The 16,810-nt window shown below is 37.6% G+C and overlaps 1 protein-coding gene across 5 annotated transcripts in view; it reads left to right on the top strand.

Moving 5' to 3' along the window:
* ANAPC4 (anaphase promoting complex subunit 4) overlaps positions 1-12,413 on the top strand; it is a 29,671-nt gene extending 17,258 nt beyond the window's left edge. For 3 of the 5 annotated variants that reach the window (XM_042469290.1, XM_042469291.1, XM_042469289.1), the window contains exons 20-30: positions 3-59; positions 851-907; positions 3,474-3,567; positions 6,082-6,179; positions 6,800-6,861; positions 7,568-7,606; positions 7,687-7,788; positions 9,021-9,098; positions 10,165-10,335; positions 10,944-11,067; positions 11,709-12,413. In XM_042469290.1, the coding sequence (XP_042325224.1) occupies positions 3-59; positions 851-907; positions 3,474-3,567; positions 6,082-6,179; positions 6,800-6,861; positions 7,568-7,606; positions 7,687-7,788; positions 9,021-9,098; positions 10,165-10,335; positions 10,944-11,067; positions 11,709-11,906 (1,080 nt within the window). In that variant the 3' untranslated portion in view covers positions 11,907-12,413. The remainder of the gene's footprint in view (positions 1-2; positions 60-850; positions 908-3,473; positions 3,568-6,081; positions 6,180-6,799; positions 6,862-7,567; positions 7,607-7,686; positions 7,789-9,020; positions 9,099-10,164; positions 10,336-10,943; positions 11,068-11,708) is intronic. The other 2 variants (XR_006104146.1, XM_042469293.1) reach the window with 2 other exon arrangements.
* The last annotated feature ends 4,397 nt before the right edge of the window (positions 12,414-16,810 follow it).

The following is a 16,810-nucleotide window of genomic DNA, read 5'->3' as shown; positions in this document are numbered from 1 at the left end:
AGATGACTCAGAAAGATATCACTTTTGTTGCTGATTTCCTTACTGAGCACTTCAATGAGGTAAGTTGTTGAGTTTATTTTTAATTGTTTCCCATGAGAGACTTGCAGGTGTGTCATCTGATTTCGAGAGATTGTTTGTTTGTTCAAAGAAAGGCAAGTAGACACCTTATCACATGGGCCAGCAAGGAAGAACCTCAAAGTTGAAAGGTACACCAGAGGTTATCTAGTTCCAAACCACTGCCAATGCATAAATCCACAACTAACGTCCCTAGCAGGCAACCACATAATCTGTTTGAAAACCTCCAATGAAGGAGAGAGAATCACCTTCCAATTTGAAGCACTCTGAAGTGTACATTTCAAATTGTGCATTTGCAATACAGTACTGGTTTGAACCCTTTTGAGCTAGATGCATTTTTAAACACTCTTTCCCACTGAGGTTTGAATCCCATTTTGGCAGGAAAGCGAGATATAAATCCTATAAATAAATAAATACTGCATGTGACAGATTGCATATGGGGCATATGAATTAGATGTAGCCATTTTAATAATCCTACTGCCAATAGCAATCGCAGCTACATTTCTATACTGCTTCATACTGAACTAAGCAGTCTCTAAGCAGTTTACAACGTGTAAGCTAATAGCCCTCAGCAAGCTGGGTACTCATTTTAGTTGCGGGAGAATGATGCCAGGCTGAGTCGACCCTGGAGCCCCTGGTTGGAATCGAACTCAGAATCTTGTGGCTGTGAGTGAGTGGTTGCAGTACCAGCATTTAACCACTGTGCCACTTGCCAGTGGACATGTACGCTAATTATGTTGTTAACTGTATGACATGTTGACTGTTTCTTTTATAGGCACCTGAGCTCTATAATCGTAAAGGAAAATACTTTAATGTAGAAAGAGTTGGCCAGGTAATGTATCAGGCTCTTCCTTGCATTAAAAATACTGGTAAATAACCTGCTACAGAAAAGACTGTTGGCAAACCTGTGATACAGTAGGGGTAAACCCGCATACTATACATATGTAGTCTGCATTTTGGAATGAATTAGGTGAATTTGTATGGACCTATGTTGTTGTTAACTGACCTCAAATTAACTTCAACTCATGGCAATCTTGTGAATGAGATATCTCCAAGACCCTCTGTCATCAACCTCTCTGCTCAGGTCCTGCAGGCCCAGGCCTGCATCTTCCTTAATAGAGTGTAGCTATCTGGCATGTAGTCTTCCTCTCTTTCTACTGCCCTCCACCTATCCATCATTGCCTTTTCTAATGATTAATTTTACCTTACGGTGTGGTCAAAATAACAACAGCCTCATTTTGGCTTTCAGGGATAGTTCAGGTTTGATCTGTTCAAGGATCCATTTGTTTGTCTTCTTGGCCATCCATGGTATCTTCACCACTCTTGTGCAGCAGCACGTCTCGAATGAGTTTATAAAATCATAGAGTTGGAAGAGACCTCAAGGGCTTCCAGTCCAACCCCTGCCATTCAGGAACACACAATCAAAGCACCTGACAGATGGCCATCCAGACTCTGTTTAAAAGCCTCCAAAGGAGGAAACTCCACCACAAGCCTAGGGAGTTGAACAGCTCTTACAGTTAGGAAGTTCTTCCTGATGTTTAGCTGGAATCTTTTTTTCCTGTAGTTTGTATCTATTGGTCTGTGTCCTATTCTCTCGAGCAGCAGAAAACAAGGTTGCTCCATCCTCAATATGACATCTCTTCAAATATTTAAACAGGGCTATTATACCATCTCTTAACTGTCTCTTCTCCAGGCTATCCAACTCCCTAAGTCTCTCCTCATAGGTCATGATTTCCAGACCTTTCACCATTTTGGTTGTCCTCCTCTGGACATACTCCAGCTTGTCATCATCCTTTTTGAATTGTGTGTTGCCCAGAACTGGATGCAGTATTCTAGGTGAGGCCTGACCAAAGTAGAGTAGAGTGGTACTATTACTTCCCTTGACCTAGACACTATATTTCTTTTGATGAAGCCTAGAATCACAAAAATTAGTTTTATTGGAGGTCCATTTAAAAAGGACTGCTGGCAAATCCTCTTACAGCTGCCAGCACAGTTTTGCTGCCCTTTTGGATTGACAGCAACTCTTGGAGTTGTTATTTCTTACCCTTTTCCTTGTATCACAGAAGAATACTTCCCAATTATATAGTAGACACAGATCTTATAACAGTTGCTTTTAAGGATTATTACAACCAGAATCCCCCATTCAGCATAGTCAGTGGCCCTGCTGGTTGGAGGATTCTGCAAGCTATAATCCAAAATTAACTTTTCCAGACTCTAAAATCTTTAATGTCAGGAGGTTTTTGAATGTTAATGCCAGTTATTGAGAGAGGTATTGTTGTGTAAATAATTTGAGAACAGGTCAGGATCTATCCCAACTGTTTTATCACATGACACTAGACAAAAGGAAGCATTGTTGGTGACACAGACTCTATCCAAAACATGCATAGTCAGGAGGAGATCCCATTGACTCAGTGACATTTACTTCCCAAGATATATGCTTAAAATTGCTCCTTAAGTTTCTTAAACTTAAAAGTTGCAGAATGAGAAGGGACTGTGAAATTCATAGGAGTCTTGAAGTGACTGCATTTTATGTTCCATGGTGATTTCTATAGCTGAACTAGATTTTACTAGCAGGTGCAGGTCTAGAAACCCAAGATGCCTCTGAACAACTGCAAAGCACTGGGAGAAAGTTGTAGTTCTCAGAGTAAAAATAACAAAGAGAGCAGATACTTAACTCTGCCTACCTGTCACTTTCTTTTGTTATACAAGTGGCAAGTTTCTCTGGGATACAAAACTCAAACAAGAAGTGTTGTGTGACAAAAGAATTAACACCTCACCTCTCTTGCTTTGTACTTCTCTGCAAATAATATCTTCCCACCCCACAGCAGATTTGTGATAGCAAATTGGCATCCTGTGTGTGCTGATAAATGTCTAGTTTTGGTGCTACAGTGTGATGATTGTATATGTGGAGATAAAAGGATTCTTTAGTCATAGATTCTAAATCTGTTTCCTAAACTTAAATATCTTTTTTCAAATAAAAAAACCCATGGTAGAGCTAAAAAAGGAAATTGTTTTTTCAAATAGCAAGATGAACAGCATGTAAATAAAATTAAAACGTAAATTGTCCCCACTTAATGAACAACCTGCAAGCACACAGTGCTAGTTCTAGTTGCCAGTTTCATAGAGCAAAGGTTTATAACCATCTCTGATAAACTGTCCTACTTTGCTTAGGTAACATGGCATTTTCAATAAACTGTGATAACCTGTTGGAGACTGGGCAATAAAACACATTCCAAAGAGCTAAGGGGGAAACTCATTAATCTTCTAGTATATTAACTTAGATGTTTCCAACTCAGAAGGGAGAAATATCGAAAGTCATCCAATATCTTTTCCCAGCATTGTACTTCCAAAAACTTGTCTGTCTTGTCTAGATATTTGTTCATACAATTCTCTTCCAGTACTTGAAAGATGAAGATGATGACCTTGTATCCCCACCTAACACAGAAGGAAACCAATGGTTCAACTTCGCTCAAAATAGCAATCATCTTAAAGGTACAGCATCTTCTTCAAGCTGGTGATCCAAAGATTCAAAAGCTGCCAGTCTTAAAGAATACTTGCATGGTGGACCATGTTAATAGATGGCCCTGTAGCTATGGGGTGGGGCAGTGTATGGCTTTTCATTTTGTGTTGAAGTATGTGGAAATTAGTTTTTGTGGGGAGGGGAATTGTTTGAATATATCTTAATGCCTGTATTAAGATCTGCAACAGGCACATAAAGTTCAGAACCGCAGTGCCTTGAGTTCATGTGTTCTGCATCTCAGTTATCCTGTATTTTAATAATGCACATTTTCTATGAGCAGGAGTCTATATGTAGCTAGTATCATCTGCCCAAAGGAGGAGACATGCTGGCAGACTAAAAGTGATTTGTAGTGCAGAAATCCTTAGAAAATTATATCCCAGAGATTAGGGTTGGGTGGGGGATAGAACAACCCAATAAAGTTGAGCATGTTAATTGGGCGGAGAATGCTGCATCTCTGTCATGGGAGAGAGGGAGGGAGGAGAGGACCAGAATTCAGAAAGGAAGAATGGAGTATCCTGAAACAAGGCATTGAGTAATTGGCAGACATACTGAATGGGAACACTCCAAGGTACAAGGTCCCATTTGTTTAAATGGGGTAATTGTTCTGATAATAGTTTTAGATGTGGGAGTAATTCTCAAGAGTGCTCATGTTGAATCATTGTTTGATTTATTAACATTTATTTTTAGTATGTTAAGTTCTTGACTTTGGAGTGCTTGGGAGAAAGTGATAATATGGTATTGATTGCTAGATACCAAATTCTGATATTGCTGGAAGCAATAATTTTGTGTTTATCTGAAGGATTGTAAGGATTTTGTATTGGTTTGGAATTTCTTAAATTTACAGTAATAATGGCAAAAAATGAAAATTAAAAAATGTTTCAGGCTAGCTGAAATGGCTGCTAACATGGTATGCCTAATTTAGGGAATATAGACTAAGAGAAATACAGTAAGTAAGATGGCCATTTGTGTCCATCTTCTATCCTATGAAATCACTTGGCCTAGGTTATGAATATACAAGGCTATGTTTTATTTTAGTTAATTTTTGCTTTGTTACCACAGCCAGTTGTAGAAGAATAGTGTGGGCTAGTTAGACACACATACAGAGTCCTTCTCCAGTTCTTAATTGGGTTTGTCTGTTTTAGCTCAAGATAGATCTGTACAACAAGGATTAGCTGAACCATATGGCACCCATAAAATTCACTACTTTTTTTCCAAAGCCAACAGCAATTGGCTGACATTGTAATTTAGGGCCAGAACAAACTGGCAGCTTCAGCCAGCTTTAAGCTGGCTTGGGGGCATGGCATTTACACATGCCATGCCCCCAAGTTGCCTGGAAGTCACACCAACGATTACATGTTGGGTGGCTACAGGGTGACTTGGGGGCATGTCATTTAGACGTCACACACACACACACACACACACACACACACACAGCTGGAAGCCAGCTGAAGCTATGATGGGGCGGCTTCAATCCACCCCAAATAGGAGCAGCTCTTTGCCACTCCTATTTGGGCCAGATTCTGCTGGATTGGGGCTGTGGCATGCAGTTGCTGCCGCCCCAATCCAGCTTTGTCAGGGGCAGCTTGAAGTCGCCCCTTTGGGGTGGTCTGTTTCACCCCTCAGAAAGCTGTTTATTGTCCTTTGCTGCAGCATTATTGTAACCCTGCCTTACAATATTGTAACCCTTCCTTACCTCAGTGCCATCTCAGTTTACGAAACTATGGGACTGTTATAAAGCACTCCTGTCACAATTACATAAATCCATCCTACAGCATAGGGATAGCAGTGATGGCCTGTATATGTATTGACAAGGCAGTTTTAAGAAATGTTTTTAAAATTGTGTTACATAGAGCAAAGATGGAGGCTAAATTCCTGTATTTTGCATCTCTGTCTTATTTTGGGGTGGGCATGACACACTGTCGTTCAGTCACAGCAATGAAAAATATATTCAGTTTTCTAAGGTTTGCCCTGAATAGCTGCCATCCCTAGCCTGATGCACTCCAGATATGTTGGAATACAGTAGTTGTACTGAGTGGGATGAAGAGAGTTGTAGTCACACACATCTGGAAGGCATGAGCTGCAGAGGTCTGCTGTTCTTTCATATCTGTAGTTGGAACATTTGGCCTATGGTAGTTAAAAGAGGAAAATGCCAACAGAATTAACTAGGGAAGAAATCCTCCAGGCAACAGGATTGTCAGTTTGGTTTTTATTTCATTAAACGTATGGTCTAAAGTAATCAGAGTAAGGGCAGGATAAAGCAGTCAGGGTTTGATCCCATGCTGCACATATGCCTTTACAGGAGAGAATGTGGGAGAAACAGAACTTTGCATTAAAAAAAATTCCTTCTTGTTTCTGTTTACAAGTGTAATTGTCATTTTTCTTTACCTGTAATATGCCTATTAATATGAAACAGACGATTTAAACATCCAGATTTCTTCACATAAATATCATTAATTCAACTCCTTGCTTCTTCCTTTTTAATTTAGAAAGCCCTTTGCTATTTCCATACTATCCTCAGAAGTCTCTGCATTTTGTAAAAAGGCGAATGGAGGGAATTATTGATCAGTGTCTACAGAAGCCAGCTGTAAGTATCCAGTTTGTACATCTGATTTGGATAAACCACAGGGCTAATCTCATCTGGTTTTTTTAAAATTAAAAATAAATTTTATTATGTTAAAAAAAAACCTAAAACTAAACACAAACTTATAAGTCATACGTTCAGGCAAAATAAAATACACAAAAATTGAACAAACAATAAAACAACATAATCAACAAAATAGAACAAACCATACTTACATGGCAACAACAATAAAATATTATATACCCTCAGATCTGTACTTCCTAACTTCTTGAATATTCTATCAATTTTACAATTTAAATGTGTACTTTCCTTTTATTTATTTTTTTACTCCATATCCAAAATTACAATCAACAGTATTTTAGACTTTAGATCTTTAAGTTCAAACACTCTTCTGTTTTTATATTTTTATGACATCTTCTGACAGCTTTAAACTTATATATTACTAACTGAACCACCTTCATTCTAAAGCAATACACATATTTTTATCCTTTTCTTGAATGTAAATAATCCATGGTTTCCAATATATATGCTCTTGCATGCATATTACTAACCTAAATTGGCTCTTTCTGTGTTGCTATGAGTAGTCTGTATATTTGATGTATGCCTGTCATTTTCCTCTCTAGGATGTCATTGGGAAATCAGTGCACCAAGCATTTCGTATGCCTTTATACAAAGCATCAAAAAGGTAGGGTATTTTGAAATAATAATATAAAAAGACATTTAGAAGTGGTACCTCTAAAAAGGAAATGTTGGATTGTGACATTTTTCTGTTCAATAGTGTTACATCCCATCAGCCATGTCTTTTTTGAGGATGTGTGCGCGCACATTTGCCTTCAAGTCTCTTGTCAATTTATGGCAACCCCCATGAATGTCTAAGAAAAGAGTTTTCTTAGACAAGGAATATTCAGAGATGGTGTTGCCAGTTCTTTCCTCTGAAATATAGCCTACAGCACCTGGAATTCACTGCCAGGCTCTCAAGTACTAAATAAAACTTCACCTTGTTTAGATTCCATGATCAGATGGGACCTACTACCTTTAGGGTATTTAGGATACCCGATTCAAATCAGCACCTAGCATTCAAATAAGCACCAACCATTGCCCAGACTACCATTCTATCGTAATGGTTATTTCCTGTGTTTATTGGGCAGGCTCAATACTCATAATGCTATTTTTGGCTTCTTCCATAGTGCTTGATTTTTTCCTAAACATTTTTTGGTCTTCTGCCAACTTTACTGTTCACTAAATCAACTGCTGCCTTCGTCTTGTTCATAGATGTTGCTGTTTTTGCAACACAAAGGTCTATGTACAAATAATGAATTTGCTATTGTGTATATTTGGTTTACATGTTATTCTTTCTTATTTATTTCTCTCTTTTTTCTTTTTCACTTTAGTGAGGACTCAGCTTCTCAGTTGTTTAAGCTGCCATTTTTGTAAGTATGACTGATTATTCTATGCACCATTCATCAAGTGTTGGATTCTTTTCTAATGAATGTTCCTGTTGCCATTGCAGGTGGAATGATAAATCCTCCAGCTTGCATTATGTTTTGTTCACGATGCTAGAAAACTCAATTTCTAAAATATATATATTGAGGAGGCATACAGACGTTTCAAGGTAAGGCAACATTAAGGGGTGTATTTGGGGATGTTTTCTTTTTTTCAAAAAAGTCTGTTATGTAATTATATAATCCACCAACACTCTAGCACATAGCAGTTGAATGATTTTTAGCAAGCCAAATCTGTGTCAATTCTGCAAGCTGATCCAATTGATCCTCTGTGATGTAGAATGTTCAGTAACATTCTAACTTACGATATAAAAAATTTGGTTAACACAGCTCCTATGAGTAAAGTAAAAGTATAGTTGGGCTCAAAAGAAAACATCACAAGGCTCAAGTGGTGATATAAGCAAGAAGAGAATATAAGGGGTAGGAAGCTGCGAGAAAGGCCGTGGAAGGTAGGAGTGGAATAACAAGTTACACATTAATTTCAATTAGTTCTCTCAATCTTTGGGTGCGTCTATCTGTCACTTCTTTATTTCACAGAGGTTTTCTGTTTGATTTCAACATGACCCTTAGCACAGGCATATTGTGGAAACTAATAATATTAATTGGAATAGGGGTTTTTCACTCCATTTTGTTGTTAATTGCTGTTAAATCAGTTTGATGCATATTAATTTTGCATAATCCCATTTCTTACCACATTGAAGCCTACTCTCTAGCCATTGCAAGTTCTGCTCAGCTTCTTCTAGGCTGCATATTACTAAGCTTGTCATGTGCTTTCCCATTCCTGCTATCAAAAGCCATAAGGGCTAGAAACTTGGAGAAGAATGTAGTCAAAGAAAATTAGTGGAGTAGCTGAGTCCCACTGGGGTGAACTGAACGTGTTTCCAGATACATCAACTGTGCTATGAACATTTAGGTCCCATTACTTTCAGTGGTGTGTTTGCATTTTAAGCATGCTCTTAACTCAGGGGAGAATGAAGATTTCAGAAATACTCAATTTAGTTGGGTTGTCTCTTTGTGAGTTGTACTAAATTCTCATGAGAGGAGAGGTTTCACTCAGTACCACAACATGATATTAGTCTTTATGACTAATCTACTTTACTTTACTTTACTTTAGACAAGTGCAACCTTCACATGGACCTGGTTAAAGATGTTATTTCTGTTTCAGGTAGAATGTGGAGAAGAATGTAGGAGTGGCTAACCCCACCCTCAAGACAGACAGACAGACAGACAGACAGACAGATAGATAGATAGATAGATAGATTTTCCTAGTGCTTACTGTGTATCTTTTGAGATTTTAGAATATTTGGAAAATATAATGTTTATTTTTTTCCTACAACCTTAGGTCTGCAAATAATGGACTGCTTGCTGTTGATTTTGGAAATTTTCTGAACAACAGTATTAATGAAAGTTCAAGTACAAGGTTTGTATAGCTGGAAGAATGGCTAGCTTCCAAACATTTATCAGATTATCACATATTTGATTATATATTTTAGCCCTTTGATTTCAAGAAATGAGAGTGTGGGGTTGATTGCTGGGTGTTAAATTTTAATTCTTAACTTTATTCTGAACTTGATTTCAATTGTACTTGTTTCTGTATGGCCTACATTTTCAAATAATCCCACTAGGTGTCAGTGTCCTAAACAAATAATTTAGGATCCCTGTCTGATCAGGGCTCTGAAGGCTGATCTTCTTAATCTCCACTCTGCACTACGTGTAAGGCTTCTAAGAGTTGACTGAGAAACATAAAATACATATAAACAAAAAATTAAATCCATCACCCAAATTTTACTAGAACAGACACATCTAGCTCTCTACTCCTGAAAGATTCAGTTCATGGCTATTTTAGCTAGTTGCTTCCAGATATTATTATTATTATTATTATTATTATTATTAACCTTTATTTATAAAGCGCTGTAAATTTACACAGCGCTGTACATACAATCTTTTAGTTAGACGGTTCCCTGTGCTCAGGCTTACAATCTAAGAAGACACGACACAAAAGGAGAAGGGAGTGTTATGGGAAAGATTATTTTAAAGGAGGCACTATCATAGAAAATGGCCTGCTGCTTATCTCAACTCATAGAAGGGAAAAGTGGGACAAGGATGCAGTTAAAGATCACATCATGAGGGAAGGTTCATAGTAGAAGAAGAATCTTTGCAGCTTTCTCCAGGATATTTAAGGGCTTTAAATGTCAAGCCAGAAGTTTGAACATATGATGGGTGCATTCAGAACCTCCCATCTTTTTTGTGTAGAAATGCACAGTAACAGTCAGCTAATACATGTGCAGTTCTATGAGTTAGGACATTGACTGGTGTGAAGCTAAAAGAGAATGAAATTTGAGCCATTCCTTGTCAGCTATTCACATAAAATATTACATAGATTTTACAGTACTTTCAAACAAAAGATGTTGCTATGCTCTGTGCTTCTTCTCTTTGTGAAATACGTGTGACCACAATTTAAATGTCTTTTCCTTGTCTCACTGAAGTTTCTACAGTTGCCTTGATGCCCATTTCTATGATGATGACACTATAACAGTAATTCTTGCTGAGAACTTAGAACAAGAGGGGAAGGAAAGAATTTTGGCCCAGCTGCCTTTATCATCCATATATACGGAGGAGAACCAAGAATTGGAATTGAGCTGGAATTCTGACCAAAGGTCCTAACCGACTGATATTTCAAAATGTTGTCAGTTTTACTGTGTGTGGGTTTTACTGCAAATTTGAGAATGGATACAGATGGATAGAAATTGGTTGACTAAAATGACTACATTTTCATGGGTAAAGTAATGGGAAAAGCTTGTTGCTATGTCGAAACATGTTGTTACTTTCACATTACTTAGTCATCCAGTCTCAAGCATATTTTATTCTCAGATCTGAGGTTTCACATTGTGAATATACTGTGGAAAAAGCTAGTAAGAATGACTAAGTTGCCTGTATATGACATTTCCATGGTCTCCACTGGCAGTAGAAGTCCATATTTACCTAGCTTGTTAATTCATAATAAGAAAACTCAGAAAGGTGTGTGTGTGTTTCAATCTAGGGCAACTAGACAGCTTAAAACTAATGAATTTGAAAACCCAACAAGTTTATTACAGTCTGCCACGGGATTCTTGCTTGGTTTTTTTGCAACAGATTAAACACAACTACCCTTTTCAAAAAAATGTTTACCTCTAAGGATGCCTTAAGTGTGCATGTAATGGGGATGTGTAGAATGTTAACACTTGATAATGGAGTTAAAAACAAATGTATTCTGGATCTTACCTAGGTTAGATATGCAGTGTGATGGCATTCCTACTCATACAGTCACCATAGAAGGCCAATGGAGAGTGCTGGAGAACATGAAAGCCCAGTATGTTGCTGTAAATGGCATCAGAAAAGTGTCTTGTGTGGTAAGGCTCAAGCTTACAGATTTTACACAAGACCTATCCCATCTATAGGATGATCCAGTAGGGAGACTTGTTTAGAAGAAAAATGTGTGCAGGGACTGTAACTTTCATGTTTCTGTTTTCATGGATAGGCTAGATAATTTTACCACCGTCAGGATGGATTATCCTAACTGGTGAAAGAGTTTAGAGGTCTTCTGCAACAGTATGAGAATAGCATTTTGTTGAAATGTTACTGCCATTTTACCATCCCACAAATTGCAGTTGTTGCTTTGGAGTATAAAATGGATTTATAGAGTAGCATGTTATGGGAACCACTTCCCTGTGGTCTGGCTCCATTATATAAAGTAAAAAATTTGTAAAGGGGAAACAGATCAGTGACTATCTCCTCCATGTTCAGAACTAACCTTTGAGCAAACCTTTTGAAAACATACGCTCAGCACCTATCACGTGTGTTTCTAGCAGTGGTGTGCAGTCTAGCAGCATTTTTCAGAGAGCTTGCACCTTTTGAAATTTATATATCCCCAAACTTGAAGAAGGTTTGGTAATGAGGCAAATGTTTTTAGGGTTCTTAAGATGAAACATTCAAAATTTGCATTTTGCTTACCGTTTTTTAATAACAGAATCTCTTTTAAATAATCTCACAGCTTAGTTCAAACCTGCGTCACATCCGAGTGTTTGAAATGGATGTTGAAGATGATGGAGAAGTCGAGGAGGAAGAAGAGGAAGAAACAGTACAGCTTGTTGGTCCAGATCAGGAAGAAGAAAAACAAACTACAAACAATCCTGAAAATAGTGTCTCTGCTGGTTCTGCTGAATTGGCAGATCAAATAGAAGAGCAATAAGCCAGCCTCCATGACTAAGAGAAACACATTTCAGTGTCTTGTGTGTTACAAAGAACAAAACAGAAATGTGGTCCTGTCTGCTGAATCGTTTTGGTAGTAATGAACTACATTTTTTTTAATACAGTACATAAGTGCTGCTATGAGTTGCAAAATTCCTGGTTGTTCTTTTTTCCATAGTTTCCAAGTACACGTTTTTTTTTTGTAAGGCAGCTACTTTGTCTGAATAAGTGAAAAAATATTTCTGGGAGGCGGGGGGGAAATGGCCCGGCAACATACCAGGCAACATTAGTCATACCTTCCCTTTCAGTCTCCATTGTCTTCATACCCCACATGTCCCTAATATTTTCGTAGTATTCCTTTCAGGTGCCATAGGTATCCACAGATGTATCTCTGTTCACTTTTCCAAGAAGCCTGTGCAGCATGAGAGATGGAAGGATTGGAATTCCAAAGCCTATTTTTATTTCCAGTGTGTGTTTTGTAATGGAAAATAAATTAAAAAGGAGTATATTTTTCTGTAATGATTTGTGCGTGCTTTCTGTTTCACATCCCCTGTCATATTTGTCAAATTGTTTTTCAGATGTTCACATGTGAAATAAGGTTTTCTTTTACAATTGAAGAACTTACTGAAAATCAGTTGCTTGCTCCAGAAATAATTTAACTGGTTTTCTGGAGTGTACTTCATTATCTGCTTCTATGCAGTATATTACATTCTAGATCAGAGATGCTCGAAGTGAAGGTCCAAGGTAGTTTTCCAGGCAAGAAAAAAACATTGTACCGATTGGGCACAAATTTAGTGCCAGTCCTTGATACTTTGGGGGGGGGACTGTTTGTTTTCCATATCAGAGGGCTTGAGAACAATGCTCTAGAAAATTACAGAGTTTGTTTTGGTTAATACCTGAAAGCATGATGTACCATAAAGTGTATCAAATGCTAGGTATATACATTTCGTAGAATCATAGAGTTGGAAAGGACCTCATGGGCCATCAAGTTCATCCTCCTGCTCAGCGCAGGATCTCCAGCAAAAACATCCTCTAAGTTTCCTAACTTAGAACATCTTCTATACACCTGTTGATACCAAAAAAATTTTCGATGATCTCTAGAGATCATAATATGGTAGATGTTAAGGGGGAAAAGGACAAATATGGTATGAGCAGGTTGCATCGCCTCCAACCAAACCTGACTGTGCAGAATATACTGTACTCTGGTAGTTTTGAAACACCGTAACAAATGGTGAGCTAAAGTTGCTGTCTGACCCTGGATAAATACTGTACACTCAGAATTCCCTGGTCACTGTTCTTTTCAGTAGTTCATTCTCTCTGTACTTAAAACAACTTGCTTATGAGTATTTGTGAGAAAGTATATTACGGGCCAATTTAACAATGCTTAGCACTGAGATATAAGCAGTTAGGTAGAAAATGCAAGTTTAGTACAACAAATTGGAAATGTGTGTACTATTCTGACCTGGTTATGTTTTGAAGCAATGGTTGGGTCTGAACAGACACTGGGACAAATTAATGTAGATTCTAAGGCCATTTGAGGCTAAAACGTCACATGTACTTTATGTATTTGAGGTGTGCCACAGGCTTTCCCCCATCTACCCTGGTCATGTTTAAAATGCATGTTTTAAAATGCTATTTTCCGTATTTGTCCATTTTCCAGAATTGTGTCTCACTATACAGTGGACCCTTTTATCTGCCGGGGATTGGTTCCAAGATCCCCAGTGTATAACAAAATCCATGTATGCTCAGGTCCCATTAAATATAAGGACATAGCAAAATGGTGTCCTTTATAGAAAATGGAAAATCAAGGTTTGATATTTGAAATATATACTTTTTTTGAACATTTTCAAACCGTGGATGCTTGAATCCATGTATAAAAAAATCTGTGTATAAGATTGTATTTAATGCTGTAATTAATGCTCTACTGCTTTCTGCCATCAAATTTAAAAATAAATCTAAAATGGCTGACTTAGCCCTACATCATAGTCATGCAATGGCTGCATGACTGCTGCTTCTAGTCTTTATCACATAGGGAAACTATTAGAAATGGCAAAGACTAATCTAGATGCAATTCAAACATTTGGTTATCAGTATAAATCAATCTGTATCCTGCCTTTTCTGTAAGACTCAAAATGCCTTGCAAATTTGAGTTATTACAATTGAGGCTACATCTACACTGCAGAAATAATCCAGGTTGATAGCACTTAACTGCCATGGCTCAGTGCTATGGAATCTTGGAATTGTGGTTTTTTGGTGGCACCTGAGCTCTCTGACAGAGATGAAAAGTCTCCCAAAAGTACAGTGCACAGAATTCCATACCATTTAGCCATGAGAATTAAAGTGGGGCCAACCTGGATTATTTCTGCACTGTGGTTGCAGTCATGGTTACAAACAGAATGTGTCAACATTAACATAGAATTAAACCATTATTATTAACTTTACAAAGTGTGTGTCCTCAAATGCCCTTCAATTTTTATATCATGCTGAATACATGATAAAGATAAGCATCAAGGGCAAAGGTAATGGCACACTTTTTACATGATGACTTGTTTGTTTTACACTTGATTGATGTATTAGCCTAGTGTTACCATTAACTGAAGAGTAATAACATTTTACTGCTTCACTGGAGATAAGATTGGGATTCCTTTTTAGTTATTTCTGTAAGGGAAGGAAGGTGCAACTGGTCTTGGAAAATATGGATCAGCAAACAGCTTTCATAGGAACACACCATGTGGTTGTTTTCTCTAGTTAAATTAGAATGTGCAGAATGCTAAAAAAGAACTGCCACACAGCAAGGGCTAAAGCTGTAAGGTCACTGGGTTTCAAAGAACTCAACAGAGACTCAAGCTTCCCATGTCAGATGGGCTTACGACTCTAAACGGTATTGGCAAGAAGCAAACTCAGGCCTGTTACAGACTGCCAAAATAAAGCTGCTTTGGGTCTCTTCGGACGTATGCTGTTTAAATGATGCATGGGTCCTAAGACTCCGGAGGTTGCGCCAAAGCCACACTCCATTCCTAAGGACTGGAGTGCAGCTTTGGTGCAGCTTCCGGATTCTTAGGATGCACTCATCATTTAAACAGCATACCTCCAAAGAGATCCGAAGCAGCTTTATTTTGGCAGTCTGTAACAGGCCATAGTAAGAATCTTGCCCCCCTCCCCTATGATATAGGTCATAATGTATTTGGACATACATTCTGGTTCATCACTAGGGAAAAAATGTTTCCGGTAATGTGCTGGGAAAAAGTATCCCTTAGTGTATCTTGAATTTGGTGACAACATTTAGCACTATTTTGTTCTGTCTTGAATTCGAGTGGGAAATGGCTTGTTCCACTGTCAATTTTTCTCTCTTGTGACTTGACCTCCCAAGCACCTTTGCTTTAAAGGTGATATAAACTCAAGTTGTTCATTTAATTTTGTTTTCTCAATATACACAACACCCAAGTTACTTTCTCAGGCACCTTATGTGCACTGACAACTGTACATCAGTATGCCATGCTGAATCTTATTTAAATGCACAACAACTTTGAATATTTACACACATACATGCAATTGGTATGCCTGTGCAATAACAACAGATATATTGTACCACAGGATTTCATTGAAAGACTGATTATCTTTTCAAAATTTTTCATTATTTATATCAACAAAAGCAGCAATACAGAATGCCAAATATTAATATATCACCATATGGGGGATATGTCTTCCGTATATATTTTCTAGTACAGTCTAAATGTATTTTTTCCCTCTTTTTAGTGAACAATTTTGAATCTTCAGTTTGCAAAATGTAAAGTATCAGAGATCTTTCAAGTACTTATGCAAGAACTCTTGTGATCTTGGGATATTGGATGCGTTTTTATATGAAAGCAATGAATGTTCATCCTATTTCAATAAACATGTCTGTTTTGACTTAGTCGTTTGACACCAGATCCCACAGCCTCTTCAACTATAAGAGAATAATCACTTCCTCAACATCCCTCACTGGGAATTTTCTCACCGATAATAAGAGAGATACAAGATACAAGACATTTATAATACTTATTATTATTATTATTATTATTATTATTATTATTATTTGAAGAGGAAAAAGACTGGCTATCTTTGACCACAACATGATTGTTATCCATAGGAGTAATTCTAAAGATGAATCAACAAAGATGGAGTATTATGTGGACTGGCAAAGTAAACATTCACGATGCACTGTTAAATCTTAGTTGGTTTATAAAATTGGATTACCTATTATATTAAATATGCTGTGACACATGAATTATCAAATTTAAATTTATAAAGGTGTGAATCAAAAATTAAGTATTTTAAGTATTGCAATTAAGTATTAGCTGGAATCACCAGGTGGGTGGGTGGGTGCATAGATAGATAGATAGATAGATAGATAGATAGATGATAGATGTATTCCATCAGTTGTTCAAATTACTTGTCAAAGTCATGTCAGTAGCTTTTCTATGGTAAGCAATTTTTGGTCTTCATGCATTGCTGGAGGCTAAAAGTGCCTGTTTAGCATAATTGGAACTATGCTGCAATGAACCTGAAAGATATAACAAAACCCTGTGAACTTCAAAATATCTAACACAACTCTTTAACCTGTGCAGTGTTTACAGCTTGCTGTCTAGGAAATGACATAGCACTCCATGTAAGTAGCATTATAGTCAGAAAGAAGTCCCCCCCCCCCAATCCTTGAGACAGAGTAGGAGTAGTGAAGTACTCCTTCACCAGCAATCAAGTTGTCTGCCAGATGTTGCAGAATTGCAAGCCCCACCGTTTATCCTCATTGCCTGTGCTGGCTAGTTATTACTGCAATAATTATTTTTCTATGTTTGTTGAGCTGTTGCTTATAACAAAACTTAATTTTATTCAGCTGATGTGTTTGGGGTGTGAACCATTCGTCTT

This window comes from Sceloporus undulatus, chromosome 5, assembly GCF_019175285.1.
Source record: "Sceloporus undulatus isolate JIND9_A2432 ecotype Alabama chromosome 5, SceUnd_v1.1, whole genome shotgun sequence".
Taxonomy (NCBI): domain Eukaryota; kingdom Metazoa; phylum Chordata; class Lepidosauria; order Squamata; family Phrynosomatidae; genus Sceloporus; species Sceloporus undulatus.
The sequence above is the reverse complement of the archived record's forward strand: the minus strand, read 5'-3'. Positions and strand labels throughout refer to the sequence as shown.